Here is a 15,837-nt window from a genome sequence, read left to right as displayed (position 1 = left end):
ATTTTAAAACAATAAAAATCCATTAACAAAATTATATAGTCATATAAAAAAAATTATAACTTTAACAAAGTACAAAATTAGGCCGCTTAAGTAGCAGAATAACTTATGATTCTGATAGAGAGCCATATTTTATCATCTGTTAAGCCAATTCATTTCTCCACCACCATTCCAACCTCAAAAAAATAAAAAAACAAAGTTCCCCAGAACACTTTACTAAACTTTTTCAATAAATTAGATTAAAAAAAGGTTTTTGTTGCATACATTTTAAAATACATGTAAGGCCATACTGTTGCATCAAGACACCTTTGAAAAGTGTGCTCCCTAACTGTAAGCTATCTAAGTTCCCAACTATGAGATACATAAAGCAATTAAAAAAACAAAGAGCGGGTTTACATGGTTTCAGTCATCTCCTTAGAGGTAATTCCACACACCAGAAGCGCAACATTGCTTCGGGCAGCTGAAGACCCCTGTATGTGCTGCACCAGGGCCAACACTGCAATAATGGCAGCCGCTAAACTAATTAATCACTCCTCTCCCTGCCTATCAGGTAGGTGAGCACTGTTTCACCAACTGCTCTGTCAGAAATCAGGTAATGAATATTACTTCCTTGGTGAAAACTGATCAGGTGCCTAGTGCACCTTACTCCTATTACTGGCAGAAGAAGCTTACCATTTGTAAAAATTCTAAATTAAAAATATTGATGGTGCTGGGAGTATAAATGAAGGAGATGAGTCTCCGACCCCAAGTTCTTTGTTACATTAAAAGCAGACATAACATAATGAGAAATGCTTAGTCATAAATTGAAAAAATGTTGTATAGAAACCATACACAATGTAAAGAGTAAACAGACTGCAGCCCACTGTAGACACTTTAAAGTGAGTGCAGTGGTCAGAACTATGCAACAGTATCTCTTACATTACTGGTCAGCAAATGCAAAAGTCAGTTCTATAATTTGTGTCAATAGAAATAAAAAAAAAACATATTTGAAAAAAAATTAGGAGCAACACCATAATTTGAGATGAGAAGAAAAACATAGTGTGCTAGGTGGACTGCCTGCCATCCACTTTGAAAGGATTGATAATAAAAATGTAATGCATATAGCACACTGCATATCATGCATGTTGGTGTAGCCAAAACGTGGATGATGTCAATAAAGCGGGTGATACTTTATGGCTTGTAGTGTGCCACCTTTCCCCCTTTGCAATGGATTAGACAGAATAGGGCCTGGAAAGTGGTGGGGGGTGGGGTACACTGCAGAGATTGTGGGAGTAACATAAGCATTGGTGGTGTCAGTGCCAGCAGTAACAAGCCCCAGCATATGTCAGGACCAGCAATAATCTAAAGCACATGTAGTGATGACCTTCAACAATAACCCCCAGCAAGTGTCAGGGTTAGCAATAAGCCCCAGCACAACAATAACCTTCAGCAAGTGCCAAGGCAAGCAATAACCCCTAGTACAATAATACCCCCAGAACAGCAATAACCCCCAGCAAGAGTAAGGGTAAGCAATAACCCCCACACAACAATAACTCTTAGCAGAATAGTAATACCAGAAAGTGTCATACAAGCAATGACCACCAGCAAAACAATAACTGCCCGTAAGTGTCAGGGCAAGTAACCCCTAGCAGAATAATAAAGAAAGGGTGAGAAAAGAGAAGGGAGCAGAGAGAGTGGGAGAGAGAGAACAGAGAGGCCAATGAGTAGTGGAGGAAGAGTGTCAAATGGACTGTGGACATGTAACATAATAGTTTTAAAGGAAAAAGATCTGTGAGAAATTTTAACATTTGTAGTATCCCTGTAAATACCCCTTTCCTTCAAATGTGCAGAGATTTGAATAACAGGTTCTGTGTGTGACCACTCGATGTGCCATACCTAAATAGAAGTTTGTTAAAGCGGAGTTCCACCCAAAAGGGGAAGTTTCGCTGTAAAGACTGGTCTCCCACTCCCCATTAAGGATTGGCACCTTTGGGGAGTGGGGGGGGGGGAGCGGGTATCCGAATTTGACAGGTACCCACTCCCACTTCCGCTGCAATTGCCTAGGTGATTGGAAGCGGAAGTTGTCCTCCTATCTCCCTCCCCGTAGTCTTCTGGGACACGTGACAGGTCCCAGAAGACTACGGGGCTATTCAGGAAGCGCATCACTACTCGGACATGCGCAGTGGGCACTCGGCTGTGAATGCCCACACTGAAGATGCCGGCGCCTGGAATCAGGACGACCGGTGAGGACACTGCAGGATCGTGGGACAGGTGAGTGGCTGTTTTTTTACAGTTTTTGTAGCTGCTGACTTTTATTTTTTTACAGTGTGAGTGGAATCCGCTTTAATAACACAGTTCTGTTTTGGCATAATATCATAGATCTACTTCTTCTAAAACTATTCTTTCAGACGTACGGTATTTGCTGTGCCATGGCTTTCTGGAGCTGCTAGTATAATAAAACTCATTAGTGTCAGTTAATAAGGGCCCCTGTGTCCTCTCCCACACTCAAACCACACCCAAAAAAGCCTATGAAAGGTACCAGGGACATCTCATGGGGCCCCCTACTGACCCCGGGCCCTCGGGCAGTGCCCGAGTTCCCCAATGGTCAGTCCGCCCCTGGTTCACAGTCAAGTCTCTGACTCACCTCTGCCACTGCTGCTACGTGTCAATGCATTTTAGTTAGGATGGATCAAAAAGAAACTACTTTGACTATGGTGGTTACGGATTTGGGGTGCTATGGGTTTTGGAGAATTTTTAGGGGTGCTTTAGCAAACCCATGCACTTGCCTAGCACCACAACAGGATGGAGGGCAGTTTTATTAACCAAATGATTACTGTGATTATTTTATCAGGTGCGACAACCCCAATGCAGATCATGTTTAGTGTATCCAAAGGTACGCGGCCAGACATAAGTGAGGAGAGCATTCCCGCAGACATGCCTTATCGGGATGTGTTTATATCATTAATGCAGAGCGGCTGGGCCTGCGATCCCAATGACAGACCAGCTTTCCTCAGTAAGTAGGACAGGTACAAGTGCTAACAAAAGCTGCTGTGGGGAAAGAGGAAGAATGGAGGTCATTGGTGAGCAGATATGCTGTAATGATAATTCTGCTTTTGCTTTTGCCACTAGAATGTTTGTTGGAACTAGAGCCTGTGATCAGAACATATAATGATGTTTCAGTACTGGAAGGAATACTGCAGATAAAGAGAGTAAGTAGCCTTTTGTTTTTTAATGTGGTGTATTTATGAAATATAAATGCAGTGCCATAGTGGTCATAATGATGTACGTTTCTCATTCACACTATTATAATGAACATCCAACTTTTAGAGAACACAGCTTAGTAACAGGACCAGGACAAGGGGATGGGCAGGAGGGGCAGCTGCCCCTAGTGCAATGTTATCAAGTTGGAGGGTAGCACTGGATCATGGTAATTGAGCTCAGGTAATTATTAAAGGGGAGCGGCATACTGAAGGTTTTTTTTACCTTCATGCATATAATGCATGCAGGTAAAAAAACCTTCTGTGTGGTGCTCACCCACAGTCCCCCCTAATACTCACCTGAGCCCCCTCTTGATCCAGCTATGTGCATGAGAGCCTTGTCTGTCCCATTATTCCCTCTCGTTGACTGAGACAACAGTGGGAGCCATTGGCTCCCACTGCAATCAACAACAGCCAGTGGACCAATGCGGAGAGAGCGGGGGATGGGGCTGAGCCAGAGCTCTATGTGTGTTATGGATGCATAGAGCTGGGCTCGGGAGCAAGCATGCACCAGTGCTGCCACCATAGCAAGCAGTTTGCTATTGGGGGCACTGGTCAAATGGGACAAGCCAGGAGCGCCAGTGGGGGACCTTCGAAGAAGAGGATCAGGGCTGCTCTGTGCACAAACATTGCATACAGCAGGTAGGTATAACGTGTGTGTTTGTTTGTTTGTTTGTTTGTTTTTTTAAAGCCGAACCTTTAATACCACTTTAATTTTTCTCCTGACCTCTGCACTTTGTAATTTATTCAGTCCTGACCTCTGCACTCTGTAAGTAGATATCATGATCATGCGCATTTTTTGGGCATAGCTAAGATAACTGGTTGTGCGCAAGACAGAGGGTGGGGAGCACAGTTTGGTATGTTTGCCCTGGACATTGGAAAACCTTTTCTGAATACTGCCTAGTAACAATTGATTTTACCGGCGCTCACATACAATGAATGTACATGCCGTTTATTAGGACTAATAGCTCTGCCAAATGTTTATAAATACAACCCGATGTGTATGTTATGTGAAAATATTGACTTATAGTTAAGATACTCGCTATTCCATAGCTTGGTCTTGTACAACAGCTAAACGTACGTTTTAGCACTGGAAAAAATCACATACTTTTTAACAGTCCAAGATCTACTACTCTACAAACTTGCAACATTGCCTTATATTTTGTTATCCATAAAATCTCTTACAAAAATGTAACTTTTTTTAGGCAAGAAACAATAGTCCATCCGACTGGAGAACCTCTTCAAATATTTCGGTATCTGCTGGACAAGCTGTAAGTTCATGTTATGTCTCTCGATACTTTTATCTCACTGGTTGAACTTTTATTTAATTTTGTATTTGCATAGGTTATGAATATTTTTTATCATGAGGCACCACTCACACTCACACAACAGAAGTTTTCCATACTGACAGTTCAAACAACACAATTCATCTAATTTCCTTCCTGACATGAAAATTATACAGGTGAAAATCGAAAAATTAGAATATCGTGCAAAAGTTAATTTATTTCAGTAATGCAACTTAAAAGGTGAAACTAATATGAGATAGACTCACTACATGCAAAGCAAGATAGTTCAAGCCGGGATTTGTCATAATTGTGATGATTATGGCTTACAGCTCATGAAAACCCCAAATCCACAATCTCAGAAAATTAGAATATTACATGCAATCAATAAAACAAGGATTGTACATAGAACAATATCAGACCTCTGAAAAGTGTAAGCATGCATATGTACTCAGTACTTGGTTTGGGCCCCTTTTGCAGAAATTACTGCCTCAATGCAGCGTGGCATGGAAGCTATCAGCCTGTGGCACTTCTGAGGTGTTATGGAAGACCAGGATGCTTCAATAGCGGCCTTCAGCTCTTCTGCATTGTTCGGTCTCATGCCTCTCATCTTTCTCTTGGAAATGCCCCATAGATTTTCTATGGGGTTCAGGTCAGACGAGTCTGCTGGCCAATCAAGCACAATAATCCCACATTCATTGAACCAGGTTTTGGTGCTTTTGTCAGTGTAGGCAGGTGCCATGTCCTGCTGGAAAATGAAGTCAGCATCCCCATAAAGCTCGTCTGCGGAAGGAAGCATGAAGTGCTCCAAAATCTCCTGGTAGACGGCTGCATTGACCCTGGACTTAATGAAGCACAGTGGACCAACACCAGCAGATGACATGGCTCCCCAAATCAACACAGACTGTAGAAACGTCACACTGGACTTCAAGCATCTTGCAGTGTGTGCCTCTCCATTCTTCCTCCATACTCTGGGTCCTTGGTTTCCAAATGAGATGCAAAGGTTGCTGTCATCAGAAAAGAGGACTTTGGACTACTGAGCAACAGACCAGGTCTGGTTTTCTTTAGCCCAGGTAACACGCTTCTGACGTTGTTTGTTGTTCAGGAGCAGCTTGACAGGAGGAATACGACATTTGAAGCACATGTCCAGGACTTGGCACCTGCCCACACTGCCAAAAGCACCAAAACCTGGTTCAGTGACCAAGGGATTACTGTGCTTGATTGGCCAGCAAACTCGCCTTACCTGAAACCCATAGAGAATCTATGGGGCATTGCCAAGAGAAAGATGAGAGACATGAGACCGAACAATGCAGAAAAGCTGAAGGCCGCTATTGAAGCATCCTGGTCTTCTATAACACCTCAGCAGTGCCACAGGCTGATAGCTTCCATGCCACGCCACATTGAGGCAGTAATTGCTGCAAAAGGGTCCCAAACCAAGTACTGAGTACATATGCATTCTTATACTTTTCAGAGGTCCAATTTTGTTCTATGTACAATCCTTGTTTTATTGATTGTATGTGATATTCTAATTTTCTGAGATTGTGGATTTGGGGTTTTCATGAGCTGTAAGCCATAATCATCACAATTATGACAAATCACAGCTTGAACTATCTTGCTTTGCATGTAATGAGTCTATCTCATATATTAGTTTCACCTTTTAAGTTGCATTACTGAAATAAATGAACTTTTGCACGATATTCTAATTTTTCGAGTTTCACCTGTATATACTGTTAATAATAACAATTATTAAACAATGAGGTTGGAATTATTTTTTGTATTTGCTGGAAACAATTGAGTACTGTCCGTGATACTTTTTTTAATTTGCACTAACATACAATTTTTCATGACAAGCTTTTGGGGTGTGCCCCCTTCTTCAAGGTCCAAGCAGTACTAGTGCACAACGTTTTAGCAGAGTGTTAATAAGACAATCTCACAAACACAAACAAACATGTACAGCAATGGTAATTAAGCTTGCATAGTTGGTGAGATTTGGCAGGAAGAGGGCTATGGAATGGTGGGGGTGGGGGATCACAAAGATGAGTGTAGTTATAACCTGTTGGATAATGGTTTAGGAAACTAGGTATACATTTAGTTCATTATCTTTTGTGTCAAAACAGAATTATCATTCTTAGTCAGGGGCGGACTGACCATTTGGAAACTCGGGCATTGCCCGAGGGCCCGGGGTCAGTAGGGGGCCCAATGAGATGCCCCTGGTACCTTTTTAATAGGCTTTTTTGAGTTTGGGCAAGGACACAGGGGCCCCATGATCCTCTATTGCCCGGGGGCCCCATGAGTTGTCATTCCACCCCTGTTCTTAGTTCAAACATTTTCCTTTCCTGAGTAGTTTTGAAGTTCCCTTTAAGCAGACCACACTATGGAAGACCTGAATGTCTTGGTTCTTAAAGAGAACTTCAAATGGCAGGTGGTTGGTTGATATGATAACATGTTTACCAATTTGTAACAAAGAAATCTGTAGTTGTAGCACTCTGGGAATATTTATCTGATACGTGCATATTTATTAAGGTAACATTCCCCTGGGTGTATTATGTTTTATGTTTTTAATAGGTTTTAATGACAAAGGGTGATTTTTGGGTATGCATACCTTGATGTGCATTATTTTATTTTATAGTTTATTTACTAGAAAATGGACTGATGACATAATTTAGTTTTGAGCTGTTGGCAAGTCCTCACATTGAAGCGTTTTTTTAGAGGTAATCTTGATGCATGTTTTGTACCCAGGTTTACTCCATCCTAATTAGAGCTTTGAAGTCACTTTCATTTTCCTTTTTGTATATTTTAAAAGCCCATAATATATCACTCCTGTGTCTCTGGTTTCTATAGTAGTATGCTGTAATGTGTAATGAAAATTAATTGCTGTACACCATACCAATTCCTACCACATAAAGTACTTAAAATGAGCCTGTCGGAGGATCACACAGATAAGTAAAGTATTAGGGACATTTTAGTTTTGAATAGAGTAGGGGAGGATTAAAACCTCAGTCAAGTTCTAATTGCTATAGACAAATCCATCCAGCATCAGACCACAAATGCAACTCAGGCAGAATGCACAGTTACTGGAGATACAAATATAAAACAGAAAATCCAGCATCCAATAATGAGAATTAGCTTTTTGAGGGATCAGCAAAACAAGTGACAAAGAAAGGATACCAAAAACATGTTCCTCTACAAATGTATTGAGGCCTCACAAAACCCTTCTCACAGTGACAAGTGTTAGGGCCTCCGGGATCTCTTTATCGATTGGACAGGTGTCTGTCACCCTGTGAAAAGGGTCATGTGAAGCCCGGAGACATCAATAGAAGAACATGTTTTGTCAATTTTGCTTTGCCACCTGTTTTGTTGAGCCCTCAATAAACCACATTTGGGGTGCTGGCTTATTCAATTTTATGAGGTTTTTATTGCTGTGTCTTTGCCCTTTCTGTTTGTCCTGGTGACCATTGTCAGAACAGCAAGACGGAAGGTTATGGAAAATCCAAAATTTTACAGTCATCACCAGAACAAGAGGTGAGGGTAAATTTTCTAATGACTGTATGTGAAAAGACAAAAAGAGGGTGCACGGGCCTAGTGCATTACCTTTAAAAATGAAATTTATTGGCAAAAAGTAAAATACTTACAAGAGGAATAAAATTAAATGGAAAGCATGTCACAAGAGCTGCAGTGTGGTCCAAGACCCCTGAAGGTAGCCTGGTGGACCTCTGGATAGCTGATGGCTGACATGTTTCGAGGTTGTAGCTCTTCCTCAGAGCCAATGAGTTGAGTTCTCTGGTCCGTTGTGGGCAGCAATGCTTGCATTCCTTTCATACACATGTGGGGATATTGACATTGTGGAATCCACTGTCCAGCGCAGGACCACAGGCATTCGGTTGCTTTTTTCTTTCTACCAAATATTCTAATGACATCTGTTCTGGTAACAACTGTCTAAGAGGGGATTCCCCCTCCTTTTGGGAGATTCCCTCTCACTTCCTATTTGCATTTCTGGGATAGAGGGTAAGGAAAACAACACTCCTAAAGGACACAGCAAAGAATAAACTGATGGGAATATTCACCTTTCCCTTACCTATCAAAAATGAAATAAAGAAAATATTGGCTACATGCCTGTCAGAAATTTAAACTTGTCTTGGTAGGTATAAGTTGTGGGGCTTCAATTGTGACCCTGGCTTCATTACCTGGTGGGTCTATGACCAATAACAACCATTTAGAATGCTAAAAAGTCTCATCTCCTGCCTCACATACTCATTCTAGGTCAGTGGCTCTATAGGTAGTCACAAAAAATATGGAAAAATAGCCCTAGAGCCTGCACCAACAGTCACCAATAGCGATTCCAATATTTGTATCCCCATCTCTTTAATCATACGTATATGTGATACAGCTATAGTCCCTCACATGCTTCACAAAAATATAAACAATTGATCTAAGCTGCTGTAGAATTGGCGGTACATACTGTATTGCAGCAAAAGGTGTCCTACACCAACAGAACTTTGTTTAAAAATTGCTTTTTATCTTCTTATCGAACAAAGAAGCGGCTCATCATAAAATCTGAATCAGTTGCAAAATTTCTAATTTGTCTTGAAAAAGAGCTAGTATGAGCTCGAAACACTGTCATTTATTTCAGATGTTATATTGTGTTGCTGGTTTTGTTTTTTTATGATAAATTAAAAAAGCCATTTTTACAAAAAGTAATTTTGGGAGTCCTTGGTGCAGGACACCTTTTGCTGCAATATGTTCTGGTTAACCCTATGGATGCAGGTGGCTTGGTTACTACAGCACAAGGCTGACTGTTTGGTATGCACTCTGCGATTTAAAACACTTCTATTGGCAGTATTTTTATAGTAGGGCTGATTATCAAAAACTGGTGCAAAGAATACCATAACAAATTAGAGTAGTTCCAATAGAAACCAGGCAGATTCTCTTCTTCATTTAAAAGATGAACCCTACTAACTGGTTGTTATAAACAATTGCTCAATTTGTTCCAGTTTTCTTGGCTGTGATTTTTTAAAATGGCCACAATACCATTGTAATTATAGCTTGTAAAGACTAAAGATTTAAAGATCTAAACTTAGAAAGATGTTTCAATAATTTAATTACAATACGTTACTGACATCATTTTTTCTGTTATGTATACACAGTGTAACATGTCTGCCTCTCCTGATTTTGTTCCCAAACCACTAAGTTCTAATGAAGGTAAGTATCTTATTTTAGAATTCGCATTACTACTACTAACATGTTACCTCAAGTCTTTAAGCCTTTTTTACTCAACCTTGGTGGAGCTGTAGTTCTATTGTCCCCCAACTGTTAAGCTGCAAAATAACAGGGCCAGAGGCCATGTTAGTACACACTCCCATGGATGCAGTATAGCAAAATGTATACAACAGGTCACATTCAGCAGGCAGTACCACCCTCAAACACGATCCATTCAAGTATGCTGGGCTGGGCTGCAACTGCTCTGTAACCATGTATAATGCATACAGTTGTGGAGCTATTGCCTTTGAGCCATCTATCAGATGTCTCTGAAAAGAGATCCACTGCAGATCACATTTTAAAGGGGCAGTGATGACAGGTTAACAAGACCTTACTTATTACCAGTAGGTCCTTTAAAGGCTACTGAATTATATGGCTGCTAGTAATTACAGAAAAATCAGATACATTTTATATTGAGTTTAATTTTTGTCTTTGACACACTTGCACTGATGGGTCTTTGTGACTCCAGCAGGAAGATTTCCCACCATCCCTTAAACAGCTGTGGCTTTGCAGCTAAGCTTCTAGTGTCAAGCATCAAAAGCCAATCAGAGGTGGCACACATTTAAATAAAGCATTTCAGAGGCTGCACACATGTAACAAAATACTGTAAGAGAATGTTTGCAATTAACATAAATCCATCAGAGCCTGCTCATATGTAACAACCGTCTGTCCTAGACTGCTGGCATCTAGCAAACGTTTGTTAGAGACTCTTCCCATATAACATCAGATTACCAGACTGCTCACATGGAACAAAAGACTATCATGGTTTGCATACACGTTACAAAAGAATGTCAAACATACATTTTAATGTACATTAATGTTCTCTATGTGACATAGAAGCTGTTCTGTAGACAGTCTAAGCCACTCTATTTTATCTGAGTCAAAACATAATTATTTGCCCTGATCAAAAACACCATCTACCATCCGTTTCAGACCATGCCTATAATAATATGTAATATCTCCAACACTCTCACTTATGTGAACACTTTCTATCACCTCACCACCATAACCAATGCCTTTTTTGGTAAATAACAAACTAATATAAGTTTATAATTGGTAACATCTCTAATTTCCTAGGCTTCAATGAACCATGGCTTCCTGAGGCTGAAAATGTAGCAGCTGCTGAACTGCCATACGGAATTGCAAAGTTCAGCGACATACCTGGTAATAAATGTGGTGGTGGCTGATGTTCTATCTGAATGCTGTTCTTTCTTTCTTTGCAGTTCCTTCTTTATTTTTCTTATTTTCTGCAGTAATCTACAAAAATCTATTAGTCTTGTGGATGAGCTACTCTTTTCCTAGATCATTTCTCTTCATGTTTTTTTCTAATTCCTCTGTATTGACATATTTGCAATCAATTAGAGTGACTTTGGCACTCCTAATGCCTCTAATAGCTTTGTTACCCTTAAACTTAGTATCAAATTCTTACTGTTATATGGATTACCTCTACTGTTTATTTGGATAGACATTCAGTAACTTTGATTCTCTCAAATGACCTGTGTTTGTTGGTTCTGCAAATGCTCAATCCTTGGATCCCCTCTTTTATCCATAAATATGTTACTCCATTTCCCCTTTCCTCTCCATCTATAACCATGGCCCTGGCTCGTTTCTCCATCTATAACCATGACCCTGTTTCCCCTTCTCCTCTCCATCTATAATTATGGTTCTGGTTCCCTTCTCTTCTCCATCTATAACCATGGCCATGGCTCACTTTTCTATCTATAACCATGGACCTGGATCACTTTTCTTCACTGACTGTAACCAACACTCCCTTCTTTTCTTCATCATAAACTTTAGTCCCAGCCAGATAAAAAGCTAATTTTGATTGCAATATCACTTAGAAGCAATCGATGCTCAGTTGTATCTCTAAAGATCCAATCTTTCTCAATGTATTGTGCTGCTTTGTTGTCTCTCCTATCACATCTTCTAACTTCCATAAGCATTAAATAGATAAAGCATATTGTTTTGCCACCATATGTGTGCCACCACCTCTGAAATATGGAACCCTAATAACACAAGCTCCCTCACTTCACTGCTTATTGTTTTATGGGATTTAATTTCCTCGTATAAAGGGAACCAGTGCTGAGAACAGTTGAGGCTGCCATTGCTGACCTTCATCTGAAAATGCCAATATCCTGACTGCCTATAAATGTAATAGTCCAAAAGTACTGATGTATCAACAAGACAGCCAGGCAACTAGCAGTTTAAGAAGAAGAGGTCAGTGATAGGAGTCATAGGAATTTAGTTTCACATTCACTCATTAACAAGCTCATATGATCTGCTTGAAAATATTTACCAACGAAAAACATGAAGAGTCTAGATAAGTTAGTGAAAAATGACGGATACAGCGGGAGAAGTACAAATACAAATAGGGGAATAGATATACAATAGTAATGAGTTCAAAATGGGGTGGCGATGAAGCAACAAATGGAGACGGGGAAGTCCAAAGTCCAAGGGTCCTAGGTGGCGGATGGAAAGTGAAGGCAGCTCCCCATAGAGCGAAGCAGAACTCTGTAGAAGACAAATTGGACACAAGGGGGCGCCAATCTCAGTGTAGAGGGTTAAAGATTTATTGGTAGGTTCCTCTTGTTATCAATAAATCTTTAACCCTCTACATTGAGATTGGTGCCCCCTTGTGTCCAATTTGAAAATATTTACCACATCCTATATTTGTCATGCGTGACAAGTGCATACATTTACCAGGATGACACCAAACCTAGTGCTTCGACATATCCACCTCTCTTGCACATCAAATTCTGCTCCAACTTGTCATGCCTTACGCTGACTTCCTATTAAAACTCAAGTAGATGCAACATTTTGGGTATTTCTTTAGGTCTTTCAAAGGGCATTATACAATTTTAAAAATGGCTTTAAACCTGCATATTTACACAAAGTTATGAGGAGAAACAATAAAATATAATGTAACCATCAAGACCTCATTAATACTGGTGGCTCCTAGTGAGAATCTGCAATTCTTGTTGCCATAGAATCAATCCATATGTACATGCTTGGTGTGAATTGTTGTTGCCAGTAGCTGTGCAACTCAATGGTTGGCACCACCATTGTTTGCATGTAACCACTCACACCAGCAGTTCCATGCAATTAGGGCTTCTGAGAGCCCTGGACGCAAACTGCCCGCATCAATGGCCAGTGGTTCTGCTGATCATCCAGTTTGGGTGTAGCCACATATGATTGGAGCCTCTAAAAATGCAGCAATTTTTTCTTGAAACACTTGACTCCTCTTTAAATAAAAAGCCTACCAGGAAAGGTGAAAAAATATCAATAACGTATATTTTCTTTTGCAGACAATGGGACTCCTCAACCACCGCCATATACTTTACCAACTAGCCCATCTGATGGATCAGCATCTAGTATGTGCAAATTCATTTTATTTGTACAATAGGATATTAAGTATAAATGTTTTGAGATTCAGTACAATTGCTTAACATGTTTGTTAGGTGCTGAATAATGTGGACTGACATACCTTGATTTCTTGGAGTAAAGTCAGTTGGTTAGGATGTGCTTTCCTGGTCGATCATTGTTGTTATCCATAGCTGGCACCCACAACATTGTCCTCTCCCTCTAGCAACATCACCATTAGCCCCAATCCTTTTGTTTCCATTTAACTTTCAAAAAATGGAATCTCTAGGCTAACATCTGAATGGGTTAGGGATAGAGTCCTGTTTGGTAAGCTGTCACATTCATTACAGGTTCCAAGCACAGACATACCACACTCTGAGCACTGGCATACCACTGTACACCAGCTCAGAGGTGTTCTTAAATACTAACAGTTTCCCAATCTGTGAACTGGCAGTAATTCTTTAAGAATCTGTTGCAGTCCAAGCATCAGGTTCTTAAAGTGGCAGTAGTAAGAATTATCTGAATTTTACTCATCACTTACTTACTCATTGACATATCAGTATGGATGTCACACCACTTTATCAAATTCAATCTTTCCAAAAGTGAGCTGATAATATTTCCTCCCCCTGTGTCCCCTCCCCATCGTCTTTATCAAGACCAATAGAACACCTATTAGGCCTCCCCGGGCCAAGGAGCTAGATGTAATCTAGATTCTGACCTCTACTTTTGACACTTTTGACAAATCTTGCTGTATTAACAGCTGTAACATTTCTAACTTTGCCCCTACTTAAAGCGATTCTTCATGCTGTTTGAAAAAAATTAAAAGTCAGCAGCTCCAAATACTGTAGCTGCTGACTTGTAATAAAAGTACACTAATCAGTCCAGGGTTCCAGCGCTGTGCTCATCCAAACCAATTCTTCATCAGCCTTTGGGTCCCTGAAGCCATCTTGTTTACTGTTTGCAGCCAGCTATGATCCCATGCAGCTTCACAGGCAATGGCTCACTGCGCATGCGCTAGCTGCGCTGCATTTTGTGAATGGTTCTACAGCCTTTTGGGACCTGTGATGTGTTCCAGAAGGTTGGGTGGAAGGAGAGCTTCTGGCAATTCAACCCGGAAGTGGGAGACGGTATCTGTTAAAACCAGGTACCTGCTTTCCCTCCCAAAAAAAGTAGAAGAGGAGGGGGGAGGAGAGCATAAAGCAGAAATTCCCTTTTAGGGTGAAGTTCCACTTTAATAAATGACACTACAAAGATTTCAGTTCACTATCTTGTTATCTCTTGCCTCACCTTATGCAACTCCTCTTCATTGAATAATTTTACTAAGCTTTAATTATAAATCATCATATTTGGCAATCAACAACTCTATATTGGACGAGGGTGCATGTCCATACAAACCAATTAGCCAATTAATAAATATAAAATTTAAGCTTTATTATGATTTTTATAAATAATTTATAGACTGAACTGTATTTAATTCAAAACCTTATAGACTGGAATGCACTGCGCTACAATCTCATAACTGAATTCATTACAATTGTTAGCCAGTAGACCCATCCCTTGCATGCAAATGGTTGCCAGCACCAAGCCAAGTTAGATTACATACCGTTTTTTGGATGAAGTTGTGGCTAAAACAATTGTGGTTTGATCATATGCCGATCAGGTAGAATACACACACTCTCTACTGAAGAAATGAAGTTCCCCCAGGAAAGAATTAAATAGGTAATATGATCTATCTTGCTATAGATATGTAATACGGGTACACCCATCCATGGGCCTCAATACAAGCCTCTAATGGACAAGCCATATACATCACCATATCCAGTCAAAAATACCTCACTGTCTTGAGGAATGCAAATAATGCACTAACATGCACAGTACAGACCACTCCAAAAAAAAAAGGGGAGTAAGTACCATGTGCATTCAAAAAGTGCTCCCAAATGACCCAAGAAAAAGGAAAGAACTCTACGTGCTTTGCTCCAACTACAGAGCTTCATCAGGAGTATGGCTAGCTAGTCTAGATGTGGAGGCCCTTTATAGTAACATTTGTCATGACCAGGGTCTGAAAGCTTGTAGATCATTTTTGGAAACTAGAGGTAATTTATTTGAGAAACATACTACATTCATTCTTCAACTTTTGCAGTTCATCCTAGAGCATAACTTCTTTCTATTTGATGGAAAAATATATAGACAATGCAGAGGAACTGCGATGGGTTCATCTTGTGCACCTACTTACACGAATCTGTTTCTTGGGTGGTGGGAATGTACTATGGTCTTTGTAGAGGAACTGGAATGCTTTAAATCTCGCATTCTCATGTAGGTAAGGTTTATTGATGGTGTGTTTATATTATGGCAGGGTCAAAAAGATCTGTTCATAGAATTTGTAACTGCCCTTAATCAAAACAATATTGGGATGTATTTTAAGAATGGACTCAAGTATGATAGCATACATTTCTTGGATCTGGAGATTAAGAGGGGTGACGGTGGTAATATTAATACAACAATCTATCGGACACCAACCTCTACGAATAGTTTATTACATTGGGGAAGTCTGCATCCAGCAGCCTTGAAGAGAGCAATCCCCACCGGTCAATTTATGAGAGCAATAATAAATTGTTCAACGGAAGGGGCATTCCAAATTGAGAGACAGAAATTGTTTGACAGATTAATGAGACGGTGCTATCATAAGACTGATTTGATCAAATCTT

The 15,837-nt window shown here is 40.2% G+C and overlaps 1 protein-coding gene and 1 long non-coding RNA gene across 5 annotated transcripts in view; one reads left to right on the top strand and one right to left on the bottom strand.

Moving 5' to 3' along the window:
- Positions 1-15,837, bottom strand: part of LOC149460433 (uncharacterized) — a 148,706-nt gene that overhangs the window by 114,803 nt on the left and 18,066 nt on the right. The window lies entirely within an intron of this gene.
- Positions 1-15,837, top strand: part of RIPK2 (receptor interacting serine/threonine kinase 2) — a 56,701-nt gene that overhangs the window by 37,006 nt on the left and 3,858 nt on the right. For both annotated transcript variants that reach the window (XM_089679699.1, XM_089679698.1), the window contains exons 6-11: positions 2,828-2,989; positions 3,106-3,185; positions 4,439-4,504; positions 9,661-9,715; positions 10,850-10,936; positions 13,078-13,143. In XM_089679699.1, the coding sequence (XP_089535825.1) occupies positions 2,828-2,989; positions 3,106-3,185; positions 4,439-4,504; positions 9,661-9,715; positions 10,850-10,936; positions 13,078-13,143 (516 nt within the window). The remainder of the gene's footprint in view (positions 1-2,827; positions 2,990-3,105; positions 3,186-4,438; positions 4,505-9,660; positions 9,716-10,849; positions 10,937-13,077; positions 13,144-15,837) is intronic.

Source organism: Staurois parvus, unplaced genomic scaffold, assembly GCF_062004578.1.
Source record: "Staurois parvus isolate SC_StPar_1 unplaced genomic scaffold, SC_StPar_1.0 ptg000230l, whole genome shotgun sequence".
NCBI lineage: Eukaryota > Metazoa > Chordata > Amphibia > Anura > Ranidae > Staurois > Staurois parvus.
The sequence above is the reverse complement of the archived record's forward strand: the minus strand, read 5'-3'. Positions and strand labels throughout refer to the sequence as shown.